Raw genomic sequence first — 18946 nt, 5'->3', positions numbered from 1 at the left:
AAGTGACTTTGAGGCTTTTGTGTTTTGAGTCATGTCACAGAGACAGGTGGGTCAATAGAACTGATTGTGGATAGTGAATGAAGCAAAATGTCCCAAAGTAATGGGACTAGCGGGGTGGGGACAACAAGAGCACATCTAGGGTACGTTAATGAGCAATAGATGTCAAACTGGGCAAAGAACGAGGACTCTGGCTTCCGAGAAGCTGAGGATCTAGGACTCCGTGCCAGGAGTTTGTACCCTTGGGATCTTGAGCAAGTCCCTCAGCCTCTCGCAGCCTCAGTTTCTCCTCTGTGGCTATGTGCAGTACCTGGCATATAAAGGGCACCCAACAACACTGTTTCCCTTTCTGCCACAGCGGAGTAGAGAAACAGGTGAAGAGGAAGGTTGCCAGGCGGAAGAGATGGGAAAATACATCGGGACAGCAGTGGGTGTGGCCAGAGAAGCCAGTGGCTACTTTCAATTGCCTGTGTCTAATCACAGGGGAAGAAACATGGCCCTCAGTAGCTACGTTTTTCATGTTTTTCCCTTTAGAAGAGAGGGAGACAGGGGGTCTCCCAGCCAGGAGCCCTAGAAGCAGCCAGGCTGTCGCGTGTTTTCGCCTGCAAGCGGGGTTCCAGCCAGCAGTCCTGGCCGGGCTGCCACAGCGAGCGGAAGGGAAGAGCACCACTCACCTGGGATTGCGATGTTTCTCACCCTCCCCAAGTGTGCATTGCCAACTAGGCAATTGCTAAACTAATTTACATCTTGTAGCTCTGGAGGCTCAAAGTGAGAAAGGGTAGCCAGCTGGTTGCAAACGGGAAATCCTGACTTCCACTGGAGACAGCCTGGATTGGCCTCAAGCTCCCTCTGTTCCCGTGTACTCGAGGCCAGACCAATTACTATTTGTACAAGGTCACACCCCGGGTCTTCTGATCCCAAACCATTTCTCCCAGGCACTTGCTCATCAGCCCCTAGAGTCACCCAGATTGTCTGGGTTCTGTCCTGGGTGACAGCCACTGAACTTCTAACATTGAGTGCTCTGTAGCATGCTGTAGGGTAGAGGAGTGATCCTGGTGTGCTGGTCCTTGACTGTGGCTGCACGATGCAGTCACCTGGGAACTTGTGGGAAACCCCAAAGTCCACACCCCACTCCCAAAGCATCTTTTTTCATTGTTCTGAGAGTGGGGTCCAGGCATGGGTCTTTGTTTTAAACTCACTTCTGGTTATGATTATAATGTGTAGTTCGGGCTGAGGGTCGCTGCTGTGAGTAGTAAGAAGGGTAAGGCCTTTGAAACCACGCAGCCTGGAGGTTAAAGTCTGAGCTATGCCCCTGTGTAACACCGGGCAGGCCACCTAACCTTGGTCTCTAGAGGACAGCCACTGTTTTTTGTTGACTGTTTTTGTGCTTTTGAGATAGAGTCTCACTCTGTTGCCCAGGCTGGAGTGCAGTGGCACAATCTCGGCTCACTGCAACCTCCACCTTCTGGTGATTCTCCTGCCTCAGCCTTGCGACTAGCTGGACTTACAGGCGCCTGCTTCCATGCCTGGCTAGTTTTTGTATTTTTAATAGAGACAGAGTTTTACCATGTTGGCCAGGCTGATCTCGAACTCCTGACCTCAAGTGATCAGCCCACCTCTGCCCCCCAAAGTGCTGGGATTGCCGGCATGAGCCACCATGCCTGGCCGGCAGCCACTGCTTTTAACCCTGTCCTGCCAACAGTATGAGCCTCTCGCAAGACCATAACATCCCCAGGCTTAGTCCTTGGGTCTCCAGAGCTGGGCCCATGATCCAGATCCGACCAATCAGTCTTCCAAACTCTGCGCGACTGAGAGATTGGGTCAGGGCTGGGCACGTGATCCAAGTTCTTTTTCTGGGACCACTGCGAAAGAAAGGCCACTTTTTATTGGGTGTGTGGGGTGAAGGGAAAGAAGCCAAGAGAGAAACCCACAGAGGCAAGTGGGGCCTGCGCTGTGGAGATCACGTGAGTCCTCAACACAGCTCTGCTGGAAACCAGCTCTACCTCTGGACTTTTCTGTTACATGAGCCAATAAACATGCTTTTTATTCGTAAGCCAAGTTTGAGTTGTGGTTTCTATCCCTTGCCACCAAAAGTCCTAATCCACTCTGTGAGTGTCAAGTGAGGTTTTGGTCAGATGCTATTATGTCGTGGTCTGGGTGGATGGGAGAGGTACTCCATATACATTGTCAGGATATAAATATGAGTAGCAGAGGCTAAGCACAAGATGAGGTGTTTTTTTTTTTTTTTTTTTTTTTGAGACGGAGTCTCGCTCTGTCACCCAGGCTGGAGTGCAGTGGCGCAATCTTGGTTCACTGCAAGCTCCGCCTCCTGGGTTCACGCCATTCTCCTGCCTCAGCCTCCCTGAGTAGCTGGGACTACAGGCGCCCGCCGCCACGCCTGGCTAATTTTTTGTATTTTTAGTAGAGATGGGGTTTCCCCGTGTTAGCCAGGATGGTCTCGATCTCCTGACCTTGTGATCCGCCTGCCTTGGCCTCCCAAAGTGTTGGGATTACAGGCGTGAGCCACCGCGCCCGGCAAAATGAGGTTTTTAAGGACCATCATGCCTGCTGCCAGCAACCTTCCATAACATTTAACTCCCCAGCCGAGTCTTGCTAACCAGATGTAAACACAGGGAACAGGACAGAATCAGGCCACATATTTTAGAACTGCTGACAGATGGCAGGGAAAATACTCAAGCAGATTGCAGCTTTAGGAGGCAGGAGGCAGCACACACAGGGATTGGTTTACTCTCCGCCTCTTTCCCAGGCACACACATTGCTTCTCACTTCTGGGTACCTGCCCTTCCCCATCTCTCCCCGCTTCCCACACATTAGCCACCCCCAAGTTCAAGGTGAGGGCACCTGCTTCTTTGAGCATGGAGAGTATTGTGCACCCTATGAGGTTCCTTCCCCTATCTTATCCTTGTCAACTGCACATTTAATACATGAGAAAACAGGCTCAGAGCAGGCAGTTGACATGAACAAGGTCACGCGGCCAGCTGGAGGGTGAGCGGGAATTGGAAGCTGAGTATCCAGGCCCACAGCACAGCGCATCTTCTGTAGTCTGGACACACATCCAGGCCTCACTTCCTCAGCATGCAGAAGGACCACACCCCTCCGGCCCCCAGGTCCTTCTCCCTGTCCTAGGAGGCCACGTGCCTTCTCAGAACACTCAACAGGGCCCTCCATTTGCTGAGGGCCCATGATAGGCCAAGTCCTTACATACATTTCCTTTTCCTGTTTTAAAGAAGAGGACACTGAGGCTCAGAGACAGAAAAGCAACTTGCCCTGATGTCCAGCAATAAGTTGCAGAGCTGCAATTTGAACCCACCTGTCTGACACCAAAGCCCATGTGCTCCTGCCACAGCCATAGGAGCCGGCCCAGCCTGGGTGGGGAGGAAGGATGAACAAGGTGCCTTTTAGCAGCACACTTGGCAGAGGACTTGTCTCCCTCTCCTCCCCATGGGTTCGGTGGCCAGGGCCCCAAGGCCTTTCCTTGGGGTGCTTGGCCCAGCCAATAGAGAGGCAGGGCAGGGGAGAAGGGTTCCAACTCTCAGCTTGGACCTCAGCATATACAGGCAATCATAAAACACCTCCCAGCTCTTGACAGGATTCCAAAGCACTCTCTGGGTTTTATTCTCAGGGGAAGTACAGCTAATTTCAGGTTTGGACATTTAAATCCTGGATCAACAGAAAAGGTGTCCTATTTTCACCTTGAAGCCCTTAGAATCTTCACTGTAAGCTTCCCAAACTCAACAAATATGTTGAAGAAAGAAAGATCTAGAGTAGGTTTTATTTCTAAGCTAGGATGCCGAGCGTGGGTCTGACACCTGCCCTCCCCCGTCTCCTCACAGAGAGCTGGGTGGCAGCAGAATCAAGAAGCAAAGCAGGGGACAAGTGCTTTCCCACACCCACTGCCCTTTTCCCAGGAGCAGCGGTGGGTTCAGGGGTTGGGACAGGCGTGTGTGTGTCGGGAACACAGGCTGAGTATTAGTGTGGGTTTCCTGCCAGTCCCTCCGCCAGCTCCTTCAGGGCAGGAATCTATCTCCTTGGCTGCCTTCTCCACTGGAGCTGTCCCTCCCTGCCCCAAACCTAATCTGTGCCCATGTGTGTCTGCCCATTATCTGGCCTCCTCTCTGCTTCAGCCATTCCCCTTCCCACCTGGACGACCACAGCCTCCTGGTGGTCTCCACTCTTGCCCAGTTTATCCCCTACTCAGGAGCTAGTGACCTTCCTCACAAGAATCAGCTCAAGTCAGTCCCCTGCATTTTTCTTCCTTTTCTTTGAGGGGGGTCAGAGCCTCACTGTCGCCCAGGTTGGAGTGCAATGAATCTCAGCTCAGCTCACTGCAACCTCCACCTCCTAGGTTCAAGCGATTCTCCTGCTTCAGCCTCCCGAGTAGCTGGGATTACAGGCACGCGCCACCACACCTGGCTAATTTTTGTATTTTTAATAGAGAGGGGATTTCGTCATGTTGGCCAGGCTGGCCTTGAACTCCTGAGTTCAAGTGATCCACCCGCTCTGGCCTCCCAAAATGCTGGAATTATACAGGCGTGACACCGCGCCCGTCCCACTCCCCTGCTTAAAGGCTCCCCTGTGCCCCGCACCACGGCAACCTCGTGTGGGGCCCCAGCTCTTCTCATGCCCTACCCGTGCTCTGTGGCTTGGCGCTACTGAGAGGGAGGGAACTGGGCATCACAAGGAGAAGGCGAGTTTGCAGGAGGATGGATTTGTTTCCTGTGGCTGCTGTAACAAATGACCACACACCCAGAGGCCTACAACACAAACCCATGCTCTCACGGTTCTGGAGGCCAAAGTCCGAAATCAGTTTCACGGGACTGAATTCAGCATGTTGACAGTCACAGGCCCTCTGCACACTCTACGGCGGAATCCACTTCTTGCCTTTTCTGGCACCGGGTGGCTGCTGGCATTCCTTGACTGGCGGCCGCATCACTCCAGTCTTTGCCATCTTCACACGGCCTTCTTCTCCGTGTGAGTAACCTCCCCTTGCCCCTCTCCTAAAAGCACAGTTGTGAGGGTATTTAGAGGCCACGGGGTAAGCCAGGATCATCTCTTCGTCTCAAGATCCTTCACTCAACCACACCTGCAAACATCTGATCCAACAAGGCAACATTCACAGGTTCTGGGGATTGGGACCTGATCTTCGGGGGCCACCATTCAGCTCACGGCACACACAGGGAAGTGGCCTGTGGCAGGCAGGCCCACACCAGAGAAAGCGCTGCTGCTGCTACTCACCCACTCGGAGCAGGGTGGGGTGTTAAGAGCGCAGTAACTGGGCAGCATGGGAAGTACATCTTAGCCACATTGGAAAGGACCACCAAGGGGGTTAAATATGCAAGGCAGACACCATGGAAGGCGACTCCAACAAAGCCCCTGGGCTCCACTTGCTACCACCCTCTATCTGTGGAAGTGACAAGGGCCCAGAAGTCTAGCTGCTTCCCTCCAGGGGAGGAGACAGTTTGATTAGCTCAAACGTCCCCTCTGGGGGTCCTTTCCCAGGAGGAATCTGACTGCCACTTGATATGGTTTGGCTGTGTCCCCACCCAAATTTCATCTTGTAGTTCTCATAATCCCCACATGTCATGGGAGGGACTTGGTGGGAGGTAATTGAAGCACGGGGGTGGTTACTTCCATGCTGTTCTTGTGATAGTGAGTTCTCACGAGATCTGACGGTTTTGTAAGGAGCTTTCCCCCTACTTCACTTTGCACTTCTCCTTGCTGCCACCATGCGAAGAAGGATGTGTTTGGTTCCCCTTCTGCCGTGATCGTAAGTTTCCCAAGGTCTCTCCAGCGCTGCGGAACTGTGAGTCAGTTACACCTCTTTCCTTTATAAATGACCCAGTCTCGGGTATGTCTTTATTAGCAGTGTGAGAACGGACTAATACACCACTATTAATCACTCATGGGACCTTTATCCTTCCAGTTCACAGGTGGCAGATGGATGGCACAGACGGAGCCAAAACAGAGGCTTTTCTGCCCTGAAGAGCCACTAGAATCTGTGGTCCTGGATGACTGACAGTGGCACTCGGTGTCAAGTAGGAGTCCAGGGTGGGCAGGCTGTCCTGCAAACACTGCCTTCCCCTGGGAAACGTGGCCATAGGAGGTTGTGGTGCCCACTCCAGCAAGAACATGCTGCTTGGCCATCCGTCGCTGGGCCTGTACTCTGGGAGCACTAATTTTGAGGGGATGGGCCTGGGGCTGTGGGATAAACGGTGTCCTAAGCGACCCCCTGAAACCTCTGAAATATGAGAAAAGGAAAACAGCGGGCTAAGTGTTTCTTTTCTGCAGCCTCTGGGCCACAGTTACCAAGCTTTAGAGATGACAGCTGCAGCTGCCAGTGCCCTGGGGCTCTGAGCAGAACCTCCACTGCAGAAACTAAGCAAGATCAAAGGAGGAAAGAAAGGGGCTCACCTGCAAAGTCAAGTTTCAGGACTTTACTTTTTCTGAGTTAATCCAGGTCGATAAGACTTTTCCATATACAGGAATAGGCTTTGTATGGTTCCATTTTGGGTCAGTGGAAGAATTTTCACAACACAAATGGCATTATAAAGTTGTCTTCTCTGGCCGGGTACTGGGGACCACTGGTCAAAGATAAGGCGAGACATTGCGGGGGCTTCCTGGAGCTGCAGCAACCACAGCAGAGAACCTGCAATGAATTTTTTTCTGGGAGAACATAGTAGAGGAGTAAGACAACATTTATCCTAGCTTCAGATAGGATCCTCTTCCATCTAGGCAGATGGGATCCAAGAGACAGGAGGGATCCTGGAGAGAGGTGACAGAAGAGGGTGACACAGGCTTGGTGTATTGGATCAGCTGCAGCTGCTGCTCCCTGGAGCGGCAGGCAGCAGCCTGGCACCCCTGCAAACAGACGGTCCTTACCCAGCCACACTGAACTCAGGGAAGGGAAAGAGGGATGTGCCCACGTTACACACACACACACACACACACACACAATCTTAACCCTTACCTTTGCCACAAAAAATGCTGCCACTTAATTACGCAGAACTCAATAGTGTTTTTTGGCTATTTTATTTTTAGTCCTTGGAAGCTTGTTTCAAGAAAAAGACACCATATCATAAACATCAGATATCAGTTCACTGACATGAAATTATTAACCATACAACTTTCAAATGGAATCTCAAGTACTTCCAGTAAACATTCAGTTAAGATTTTGACAAGTATTTTCATCCTGCAATCTGTCTCATACTATCAAAAAAAAGTCTGACTATAATGTAATAGAACTGAGGTTTTAAGTACCACACAAGTCCAGGAACACACAAATGAATGTCATTCCCTTTCACGCAGCCACCACTGAAAAGCACAGTTGCTTTTACCCTCAGACATCTTGTAAACTCCTATTTAGGGACACTCGCTCAAGAGGAACCAGCCGCGCAGCCCACTTGTAGTCAAAGGCAGCGCAGGTTGGTCCTGCTGTCGCTGAATTCTCAGGGCTCAGCCCCCAGGGCTTTTATAAAGGGATCTCAAAAGCCCAAACTCCCTTCCGTATTATTAAGGCTTGCCCCCATTGTGGGTCCAAAGAAGACACCCTCTACTAGATTTGAGTAGAGTTCCAACAGAATTCAACCAGGCGGTCTCCGTGTGCTGTTGCTTCCCTGCAGGAATGATCTGGACCTCCCAGCAGGACCGCACTGGAGAAACCTACCTGCGACGTGGGCGTGGAGTCTGCCTGCTCACAGACCCGGCTCCTCACTGTGCAGTCACACCGCCTACCACCCACCTGGTGTCGGGGTTGAACACACACTCTGGGCTAGTGGACGATCAGGTTCTAGAAAAAATGCCAACCCGGAATCTTGTGGCACCAGTTCAAGCTGGGATGGAACAGGAGCAGGAGATATGAAATACCTCAGGCTCAGTGTGGCAGAGAGGGAGCCAAGCCCATCCCGGCCCCAAGGCCACCGATGAAATACAGTTCTTTATCAAGTGCTCTAGGTCTCCTGACCTAAAGAACTAACCCCCGCCCGCAAACACATCCCTATCTGCAAAAGGAGTAACAAAAACTCAAATATCATTACGTTCCTAAAAAAGGGAATGTTTTCAAGAAAAATAAAATAGAGGGGCCTTTTCGATTATAAAAGGCAGAACTTCCTTTGCTGGTTTTCTCCTTCCCAGTCACCTCCTGGGCGCAGCTCAGAGCAAGTTCACCCCGTGCTTCAGCAACTTCTGCTTGGCTTTGCCAGAGAGGTTGAAGGCGCCATCCTGAGGGTTTGGGAAGCCAGAGCTCCGTGCTGCAGGCGCCAGCTGCTGGAAATACGTCTCCTGGATGGGGTTGCAACAGGCGTACACGGCCGTGGAGGCGTTTCTGTTGGAAGAAGAAAGAAGACTATGGTCCGATGCTGCTGGTGCTAACAGACCACCCAGAGACCTCGGTGAGGTTCTTGTCACGGAGGACCCGGGACGCCCAATGTGGCATGTGCAGCTGTCATGGAACGGGATTCTATTTATTCAGCGGAGTTTCAGGCTTCAGTGCCAATACCATCTTTCCTTCCTTTCAGCTCACTAGATGCTGGAAGAGTCCGTGGTGGGACCATCCACGGTGGCAGCAGCCACAGAGACGGGAGTCATAAGTGCTGCATAAAGCAACTGTGGAGTGCCGGCTTGTTGATATACTGAGCTATGCAATGTGCTCTGCATACAGTCTCTGCTTTGCCCCTCACATAAGCTCTGCAGCGGTGGTTTAGTCCCATTTCACAGACAAGGACCCTGAGGCTCAAAGTGAGTAGCTGGGGCTGCCCTGCCTCTATGACAAGGCAATGGCAGTGTCTGAGAAAGGAGTCTAGTCTGCTCTCCACACTGGGGGCAGCTGGATAGACTGAGGGGGAGTGAAGGACAGGAGTGGGATGTGACATGAAGTGACAGGAAGCCTGTGGACACAGAGGGAGGGATGAGGGCACCACACAGAGGCAGAGTCACCTGGGAGGAGCCAACTTCAGGCCAAGGTAAACCCCCTGGTTTCTGGATCCTGCCTCTCCAACTATCCTATGAGCCTCAGTTTCCCCCAAATCTAGTGAAAAAGGGTGGAGTCAGGGACTACTAAGGCTCCCCTCACTCAATTCTCTCCTTCCTTGTAAGAAGGGAGAAAAATCCCACCCTATTCCAAGCTTCAGTGTCTCTAGTGGGTGCACCCACTGGCCCAGCAGGAAAATCTCTTCTCATAGCCCTGTGGGAGGGCTCCGAGGCCAGGTGGTAACGAGCATGGATCTGGAGTCACACACTCAGGTGCCGATCCCAGCCCTGTTACTTCCTAGGGTGTGTCCTGGGCTGCTAGTCAACATTTCTGAGTCCCAGCTTTTTCATCTGTACAGTGGATTTGTAACAGTATGTGCCCTCAGGGAAGTTGTGTGTGTATGTTTTTTTTTTTTTTTTAAGAATGAGATTAAGTGAGTGCTTAACACATGGTGAGTGGTTAAGAAATGGTAGCTGTTGTTTCTATTACTATTATTAAAATAATCTCTCAACAAATGCCTTGGGCTACATATCTCAACACTAAACCCTTCTCAGCTCCAAGAAAGGTGACATACTGCAGAGCCACAAGGTGGTTGGTGTAGCAGATGCTAACATTTTGTTTCCACCTCCCACAAAACAGACACACACCCCCCAACACAGCCAGTTCCCAAACCAGTGACTGTAGATGCAAGTCACCTCTGGGTGGCCAGCCTGGGGCAGCTGTGAATTAAAGCCAGAGAAGACACATTTCTGACAGAAAGATCTATTGAGATATTGGCTGGAAACAGTGTGAGGCAGCAGAACACCTGCCACTCAAGTGTGGCAGGTGACAGGGCATCGGAACCATCCTAATCACCCACCCGGCTCCCTGTCAGTCCACCGTGACCCATGCCCCTCGCACTGGACCACACTGCCGTGACACTGAAACCTGTGTGGAAAGGTCATACCTGTGCTTGAACAGTTGGAGAACATGCTTCAAATCCTGGCCCTGCCACTTAAGAAGAATACAACCCTGAGCAAGCTGCTTATCCTATTTGTGCTTCAATTTTCTCATCTGTAAAATGAGAATTTAAAAAATGCCCTTGAAGCTGGGCGCAGTGGCTCACACCTGTAATCCCAGCACTTTGGAAGGGCGAGGTGGGCGGATCATGAGGTCAAAAGATCAAGACTATCCTGGCCAACATGGTGAAACCCTATCCCTACTAAAAATACAAAAATTAGCTGGGCATGGTGACGGGCGCCTGTAGTCCCAGCTACTTAGGAGGCTGAGGCAGGAGACTCGTCTCAAACCGGGAGGCAGAGGTTGCAATGAGCCGAGATTGAGCCACTGCACTCCAGCCTGGCGACAGAGTGAGACTGTCTCAAAATAAATAAATAAAAAATAATGCCCTTGACCATATGGTTCCAAGGGCTACGTGGACTAATATACACATTGCCAGCACTGCCCTTGACCTGCTACCTTGCTTTATTTTCTGTTACCAGTTGTCAACCAAATTCTCAGGTCCCAGCCTCCCAGGGATTTTATAAAGTGATCTCTAAAGCCCAAACTCCCTTTCCAGTTTCATAAGAGAAGCATGTAGAAAGAAAAAAACAAATTCGGTTGGTTAAATACTGTAAATTACAATAATCATCAATAGATCTATATTTCTCCTGGCATGGAGATGTTCAAGCTATGCCATAATGTGAAAAAAGACAACTGTAAAATTGTACATTAGTAGGATCCTATTTTCTAGAAAACTTAAAATAATTAAAAATACAATTAATCTGTATGTACAAAAAATAAAAACCAAAAACCAATAAAACCTGGAGCAATACATGCCAAACTGTAAAATGTGGTTATTTCTTGGTGTGTGATGGGGTGAGGGGAGAGGAAAATGTTTTACGTGATAGATTTCCAAGCATTCTGCATGACTGTATCATCAGCATGTATTACTTTTTTTTTTTTTTTTTTGAGATGCAGTCTCACTCTGTCACCCAGGCTGGAGTGCAATGGTATTATCTTGGCTCACTGTAACCTCTGCCCCCTGGGTTCAAGTGATTCTCCCGCCTCAGCTTCCTGAGTAGCTGGGATTACAGGCACCCACCACCCTGCCCAGCTAATTTTTTGTATTTTTAGTAGAGACAGGGTTTCACCAGGTTGACCAGGTTGGTCTTGAACCCTGACCTCAAGTGATCCGCCTGCCTCCCAAAGTGCTGAGATTACAGGTGTGAGCCACTGTGCCCAGCCATGTGACTTTTTAATTAGAAAGACGACAATATTTCAACACTGTTTCTGGCAAGGAGATGGAGCCGCCATCCCTAGTAATGGATGTAGCTCCATGATGGCGAGGACCTCAGGTTCCTTCACTGCTGGACCCCAAGCGTCTAAAGTAGGAAGGGAAGCAGAAAGTCCATGGCACGTGACCGCACAACAGTGGATAATGGCGGCAATAGGAACAAAGGAAGGCCTTAAGGAGAGTAACTAGAAAGTTCTTCATCTACTTAGGAATAAGGCGCTGCCTGGGCCCCACAGGTGGTTCCCGTGAGCAGGACCGTGGAGAGTAGTGGGGGATCGACTCAGGGAGGCTCACCTGACGGTCATTTCATAAAGCGCGGGCAGCTGGGCAAACTCACTATGCATCAGGCTGACGGCCTGGAGGAAGCGGCGATCCTGCGGGGTGGTCACCTGCGGCAGGTTTGCTTCCAGAAGAGGACACAGAGTTGTGAAGAGCAGACAGTTACCCTCCGCCCTCCCACCCCCTGAAGCCTGGTACTGAACACGGGGACTGAGCACGGCTCAAGGCTATGAGTGTGGCTGCCCGGGGCAGAGACAAAGGCCTGGGGCGCTGGGCTTCTGCTGCTGCCGCCATGCAATGCAGCACCCGGTTTCTGCGTGTGGATCTCAACATTCTGAGACAAACCTATCACAGTTATGTGAACATGAACTTCTCTCCAAACACTGGGAAACACCAGAAACAGACACATGAGCAGACAAGCGTCTGCCCAGTGAACGCCACACTCAGTGGGAGTGGGCTCCCGGTGACAGAGAGCCCTGAATGCAGGTCCGACAACTCTGTGCACAGCCGTGTCATCACGATGCTGGGGCTCGAGTTCTCACCTCCACCCGTCTCTAGAATCTGGCATCCCCATCGCCCTGGGCCCCTTGCCTGGTTCTTACCCATCAGCAAGCTCTGAATGCGGTCATAATGTGTGAAGTTGTAGGTGCTGCTCGTGGAGGCTGTCTCACCCCTGGGCAGCGTCTCTTTTAGGTGGACTTCCAGCCCATTCAGTGACGCCAGGCTGCTGTGGTACTGCAAATGGGGAGAGGGTCATGGGCTTGTAGGGCTGACCTCAGCAAGCCTTCTGAGGGCTAGTTAACCACAGACTTAGTTAAAAAATAATCCTCCAGCCAGGTATGGTGGCTCACACCTGTAATCCCAGTGCTTTGCGAGACCAAAGCGGGAGGATCACTTGAGCCAGGAGTTCAAGGCTGCAGTGAGCCGAGACCGTACCACCGCACTCCAGCCTGGGTGACAGAGGGAGACTCTGTCTCAAAAAACAAAACAAACAAACAAAAAAATCATTCATGGAGTATCTTACTGCTTACTTGATCCAGCAAAATGGACTCTCACCAACATTTTTCTTTCACCCTTATGTTCTAATGTTTTTTTAATTAATGATTATATTGTAGGAGACAGAAAAGAGATGAGTAAAAAAATAAACTAATAAGAAAAATTACTCATCTTTTCACCATCCAGTAATAGCTACTGTTCCCACTGTGGTGTATCTTATTTTAACCATGGCTTTCCTCCCCAGGCTGCATGATTTCACATTACAAATAGCCTGGGACCATCCAGTGTTTCTCACTGGCCCCAGGTAGAGAAGTCCCTCACCGGATGTAACAAGGTAACTTCTCTCTGCAACATCTAGCACTGATAGCCTAGTCCTGGCTTTCTTAGAAGGACTAAGTGTCAGTCAAACAGCTTTCTGCACTTGATGGTTCAGAGGAGGTACACAGTTGAGGATGACTGTCAAGGAGGTGGGTTCAAGTACCTGTATTTTTACAAACCTCCAAGGAGATGAAGTTTAAGTACAATTGAAAACACTGGACTATATTGTTTTGTGTAACTCTTTTTCTGTAAAGTAAAAACGAGATCAAATCATAAATAATGACTGATAGTTTTTTTAACCTAACAACAAAGCACGAACTGCTTTTCTCATCTTTAAATATTCTATCATATAATTCTTCAATGGCTGTGCGGCGTTCTTCAAGCTCCACTGAGGGCTTGACTTAGTACGCCAGGCCCATCGTAATGGGCTTGGTCTGAAACGGGGTTTCCTGGGCCTGCTTCAGCCACAAGAAAGAAGGCGACTGTCCCCCAGCATTTGCAGTTCCCAGGTAAAAAACATCCCAAGTTCAGCCTCTTTTTAGTCAAATGACCAGGAGCAAGTTACCAAATTTTCTGCGCCTCATTTTTCTATTCATCTGCAAAATGGGAACAGTACAGGACTGCCAAGTGACTTAAATGAAATGACACATCCAAAAGTCCTTCATAAACTCTAAAGTGCTATCCTGAGGCAGGGCCTTTTTACAGAGTCCAGGAAATGAAAATAATCATACAAAAGAAATGGTATCTCTTTAGAGATCACAGATAATTTGTGGACTATTTCTCAACAGCTATGTAAGAAAAAAAGTGCACATAAAAAGTATAGAGATGCAAACAGAATGCTTCTGAAGAGAATGTCATGAAGCTTACATGTTATTTTGGGGTGTTAAATCAGTTTTCCTGTACGAATGTCTCAGAAATGATATTTCAAGTCCATAGGTGTGACATATAAAGTTATTTTCTACTATGCGCTCAGTTTTGTATCCTCAGTGCTTAGTAGACTGCCTGACTCCTAGTAGGTGCTCAGTAAATGAATCCACTAAATGAATGACTAAATGAACACATATAATGCCAAGCACTGCCAACTTATGAGCTATTTGGTTTAAATCAAGGGTGCAGAGTTATGTAAAAAGATAGGTACTCAGGAAAGACAAGCATAGTATCTCATGTTCAGATCACTGAGACAGCCTGACCAACACTGAGTTTAACACAGAGCCTCTTATTTGAACAGATGTGTGTGTGTGTGCATGCACCGACACGCGCATGGGCATGCACAAGCATTCACCATGAAGTCAAACCACAGCCTCACTGAAAGTTTTTGGACCTCGAGAACCTGCTAACAGTCATCCCTTCCATGCTGAGCTGGTGTCCAGAGGAAGAAACAACAGGAACAGAGAGTGAGCCGTGCCGAAAACTGTTTCCCCACAGGCACTGAGCTCTGCTTCCAGAATCTTCTGCCTAACTTGCACTCAAGATAGGATCACTTAACAAGAAACACACAGTTAATCACAAGATGCTATGTCAGATGACATGTGGATAATTTTTTACTGATAGCCAAGTGACTTCACATATACCAGGGGTCGGCAAACTCCCCCCTATAAACTAAATCCAGTCTGTTGCCTGTTTTTGTACAGCCTGAGACTTAATGGTTTTTATATTTTTTACATGGTTGGGGAAAAAAGTCAAAAGAATAATATTGTAACATGTACAAATTATATGAGGTTCCAATGCCATGTCCATAAATAATTACCAGAATACAGCCATACCATTTATATACTGTCTATGGCTGTTTTTGTACTACAACAGCAGAGCTGAAAAGCTGTGCAAAGCTGAAAATATTTGCTTTCTGGTCCTTTACATAAAATGTTTGCCAGCCCCCGATATATACTGCTACATAATGTGATCCTCACAACGGCCCTAGGCGAAGCAGAGCTGAGGCTAATTCCTGGGTCCTCTAACTTCTACTGCACACGAAAGCAAGTGGCACAAATGTCAGCGTGTGACACAGCGTGCAGGAGTAATATGTGGCACACACGTTCCCTTAGAGGTACCGGTTTCCTACTTGGGGGAAGGTGTTTTCTCATAAAATGTTTTATGGCAACACTCTCACACTAACTTCAAGCCTCATCTACTGTACATAGAAGCTCAATGTCCTACTGTAGTAATAAATAATTAATCTGATCACTGTTTGAAGGTCAATGAGATTATCTTGGGTTTTGAGTAATGAACTATCATCGGCTCTATGCTGCCCCCTGGTGTGAGCCTATTTCGCTCCCTCTGAGGGAATTCCAGCCCCAATGCCAACTCTCCTGGCTGCTCCACCCACAGCTCCTTCCACCATCCCAAGCCCTGTTGCCCCTCACCCCACCCCTACTTCCTGTGGAAGTTGATCCAGCCAAAGACAAGACAGCCAAATGACACGAGGGCAGCTAGGGAGTATGTAACATCATTAAGGAGCCCTTGCAAAAGGGGTGTGCTCAACATAACTGGGGGTATTTGGTTTTTCTAGACAGTAGCAGAGGGGCTACAGGGAAATCAGGTAAAGTATTTTCAAGGCTCGTCTGGAAAGGCAATCAAACACCTCTCTTGATTATAAAACAGAAATCCTCTGGGTCTGATTAACAAACCCACTCTCAAACCAGTGGGCTGATCAAAGTTAGTCACTCCATACTAGAAAAGATTAGCTTTTCAGGGCTGGGCGCAATCATGCCTATAATCCCAGCACTTTGGGAGGCCGAGGTGGGCAAATTACCTGAGGTCAGGAGTTTGAGACCAGCCTGACCAACCTGGAGAAACCCCGTCTCTACTAAAATACAAAATTAGCTGGGCCTGGTGGCGCATGCCTGTAATCCCAGCTACTCAGGAGGCTGAGGTAGAAGAATCACTTGAACCCGGGAGGCGGAGGTTGCAGTGAGCTGAGATCATGCCACTGCACTCCAGCCTGGGCAACAAGAGCGAAACTCTATCTCAAAAAAAAAAAAAGAAAAGAAAAGATTAGCTTTTCTTCTTCCATAAAACTGCAGTCTATTTCCTGGGGCCTAGCCAGCACCAAACCCTGCTTTCCACGGAAGCCCATGGAGGCTGATGTCATAACAGCATGGATAGACTTTGACAAACCAGGAGATAATGCCACAGAGCACGAGCCACAGAAGGCAGGACACTGACCCTCTTTCTTCAGCTTCCCAGCTATCACAGCAAGGGCAGGGCAGTGGGGGGACAGAGAGGCCGGGGCAGGGAACCAGAAACCAGCAAGAACTCTGGACCTGCCACTTGCATGAGGTCTTTTCATCTCAATGAGGCTGTTTTCTTACTGGCAAAGGGGAGTTACAATGCCTACCTCCCAGAACTGTTCTAAGGCTTGGCTAAAATAAGAGATGCAAAGTATTTCGCATATAGTTGGTGCAGAATACATCTCCTCAAAGAGCAGCCTGTGCTATTTTTTCCTTTCTGTGGGGAAGGTAAAAAGAAAGGTATTATATCCACTTTATTGCATTCAAACACTGGGCCCTTCAAAATGACATTTCTAAGGCTCAACACTGCAGAATAGAGCATGAAAACCAAGGCATCGGCAGGGAGATGAGGCGGGTAACACTGCAGCCAGAACTCCCTGCACTGTTATAAGAAGGAGGTGGATAGTCACTCACAGCTATGGTGAATGGGGATACAGGAAGCAAATGAGCTGTAACTCAGTGATCCAGTGTCTGTGGAAAGGGGATAGAGAAGCCTGACAGCTCCAGAGAGCACTCTCTTGCTAGGAGTTCTGTGCAAGGAAGCTGCTGTGCAGTCTTATCTCTTCTTCTGTGTTCCAAGGTGACTAGCTTATTTATGGAGGGTCACAAGCCCTGCATGCTACTAAGATCAGCTTAGAATAATATACGTTTTAAGAATAAAAACAAGGAAAGCCCCAAGACACCATTTGCCCTCCAGCAATTTCAACCTGCTGTTCTTGTTGCTACCACTTTCCTTGCCTACTAAAGCAAGGCTGTTACTATAGCAACCGAATCTCCAGCGTGGGCCCTGGGGAAGGTCAGTTTACCACTCTAAGCCTCTAAGCGAGGAAGGGGCTGGAATAGTTTAAGAGCCCTCCAGAGCCAGTTAGGATTTCAGATGTCCCAGCCTTCTAGGAGGGAGTTTCAGATCAGGTACGATGCTGGGGCTATGGAGGGAAACACAGGGTTTCCAGGGAACTTCCAACCCAGGCTGTGACATACTGCAGAGGAGTTTCCAGCCGACATGGAACCTAGAGCTGTCCATGCTAGGAAATGAAGCCATGAGTAGGGGTGGCACACCAGTGACTGTGCATGTGTGCGTGCAGCCTCTGCCTGCATTATCTCACTGCATCTGGAACAGGAGGATCTACCACCACCCCTGTATGACTGAGGAGTTAGCCGAGGCTCAGGGGGACAAAGGTCTGTGGGTGAGTTCACACAGCTAGAGGACAAGAGCCAGGATTCCATCTCAGGCCTTCCCTTCCTCCAAGGCCTGCACTCTGCAAAACTAGAAGCAGTGCAAGAAGAGAACCAATACCTGTTGGATGCCAATATGCCACCAGTGCTATGTGCTTGACTCACTCTTACCCCCAACAAAAACCCACAGAGGCAGGTGCTACCTCCATTTTCTAAATAAGAACGTTTTGCCCAGGGTCACACAACTGAGGGCTGAGCCTTTATCCCTTCCCTGGGTGTTGGCACAGTGCTGTGAGGGAAGCACAGGAGATCAGCAGAGGCCGCAGAGGGGCAGGGGAAAGTCTGAGGACACTCACCACTTCCTCTATGGCTGCGCTGTCTCCCAGCAGCGGCTCCTTGGCCAGCAGGGACAGCACCAGCCCTTTGACGCAGTGAGTGTAGAGGTTCATCCTCACGAGCTCCACGCAGGACTCTGCTGGTGTCAGCCCGGAGTTGATTCCATCTGCAGAGGGGCCAGCACCCTGACAGTTTGCTGAGCCTGAACTGCATTCCAGACCGGGGGCTGCATGGCTTTCACAGAACCCATCAACATCTTGATCCAGGCCTTGTTTTCCTGTGGAAAGCTTGTTTCCTCTCTGCCCCGGATCTAAGCGAGGCAGTGACAAGCGCCTGCGGGTCCTTCTGGGGAGAGCGTCTGCTCTGGGAATGGGGACTTGGCTGCTATAGCCAGGACGGTCTTCGAGCTGCTCTTGGGCTCCAGGCTGGGTGAGCATCTCAGGAGCGGAGGGAGAGTGCAGGCTGCTGATGGCTATGTCCTCAGGAGGCGTGGGATTCAGGCTGCTGGAGGCGCTGAGAGATGCCTTGCAGTTAGGAGCCCTGCCATCTGGGACAGGCACATGTAGGAAGGCAAAATGACCTGAGGACGTGTCTACTTCCTGAGCCTCTAGAATGTGGATTTCAGACAAGTCAAGTTCCTCTTGGAGAAAGACTAGTTCCTTCCCCAGGGAGCAGCTAAGGCCAAGAACCTCGTCCCTAGCAGTGCTGTGCAGTCCTGTGGGCCTGATGCTCTCCAGATCATGGCCAGACAAGCATCCGTTCTCCTTCCTGCCATCTGGACAAGCTTCGTCAGGGGATGCGGGCTCTTGGGTGGTCGAGGCCATGGATTCCACATGGCCGGTGGCGTTTTCTTTCAGGGCAGATGTACTCCCACCCTTTGGATGGTGCTGGGCTGAACCATCCTGGAATCCTGCTGGAGATGCTGGAGACCTGGCAAATGAGAGATGTGAGGAAGGGGCACGTCGACAGACTGAAGAGCAAGTGCCCTTCCATAGTGAGGACTAAAGCACAGGCATCAAGGACAAGGTAGTGCCTGAGGCCACAGAGCCTAAGAGGCCACTGGAGTTAAATCACAGGAGTAAAAATACAGAAACATCTGGTCCTCCGGGCTTCACGCAGTGACACCAGGCTCACCTACTGAAAATGGCAGAGCCCACTGAATAAGACTGACCCACATTTGGAAGGTCTCCTATGCATCAGGCCCTATACTAGGTGCTGTACATATACTATTTTCTTTTTCTTTTTTTTTTTTTTTTTTGAGACGGAGTCTGGCTCTGTCGCCCAGGCTGGAGTGTAGTGGCCAGATCTCAGCTCACTGTAAGCTCCGCCTCCCGGGTTCATGCCATTCTCCTGCCC

The 18946-nt window shown here is 49.8% G+C and overlaps 1 protein-coding gene across 16 annotated transcripts in view; it reads right to left on the bottom strand.

Moving 5' to 3' along the window:
- Window positions 1–7031: 7031 nt before the first annotated feature.
- Window positions 7032–18946, bottom strand: part of HPS4 (HPS4 biogenesis of lysosomal organelles complex 3 subunit 2) — a 31972-nt gene continuing 20057 nt past the window's right edge. For 12 of the 16 annotated variants that reach the window (XM_074004120.1, XM_074004122.1, XM_074004118.1 and 9 more), the window contains 4 exons: window positions 17611–18520; window positions 12140–12272; window positions 11553–11661; window positions 7032–8338 (listed from right to left, as the gene is read on the bottom strand). In XM_074004120.1, coding sequence (XP_073860221.1) covers window positions 8167–8338; window positions 11553–11661; window positions 12140–12272; window positions 17611–18520 — 1324 coding nt within the window. In that variant the 3' untranslated portion in view covers window positions 7032–8166. The remainder of the gene's footprint in view (window positions 8339–11552; window positions 11662–12139; window positions 12273–17610; window positions 18521–18946) is intronic. The other 4 variants (XM_074004124.1, XM_074004123.1, XM_015457368.4 and 1 more) reach the window with 1 other exon arrangement.

Source organism: Macaca fascicularis, chromosome 10 (assembly GCF_037993035.2).
Source record: "Macaca fascicularis isolate 582-1 chromosome 10, T2T-MFA8v1.1".
NCBI classification, from domain to species: domain Eukaryota; kingdom Metazoa; phylum Chordata; class Mammalia; order Primates; family Cercopithecidae; genus Macaca; species Macaca fascicularis.
This window is presented reverse-complemented; position numbering and strand designations above follow the sequence as displayed.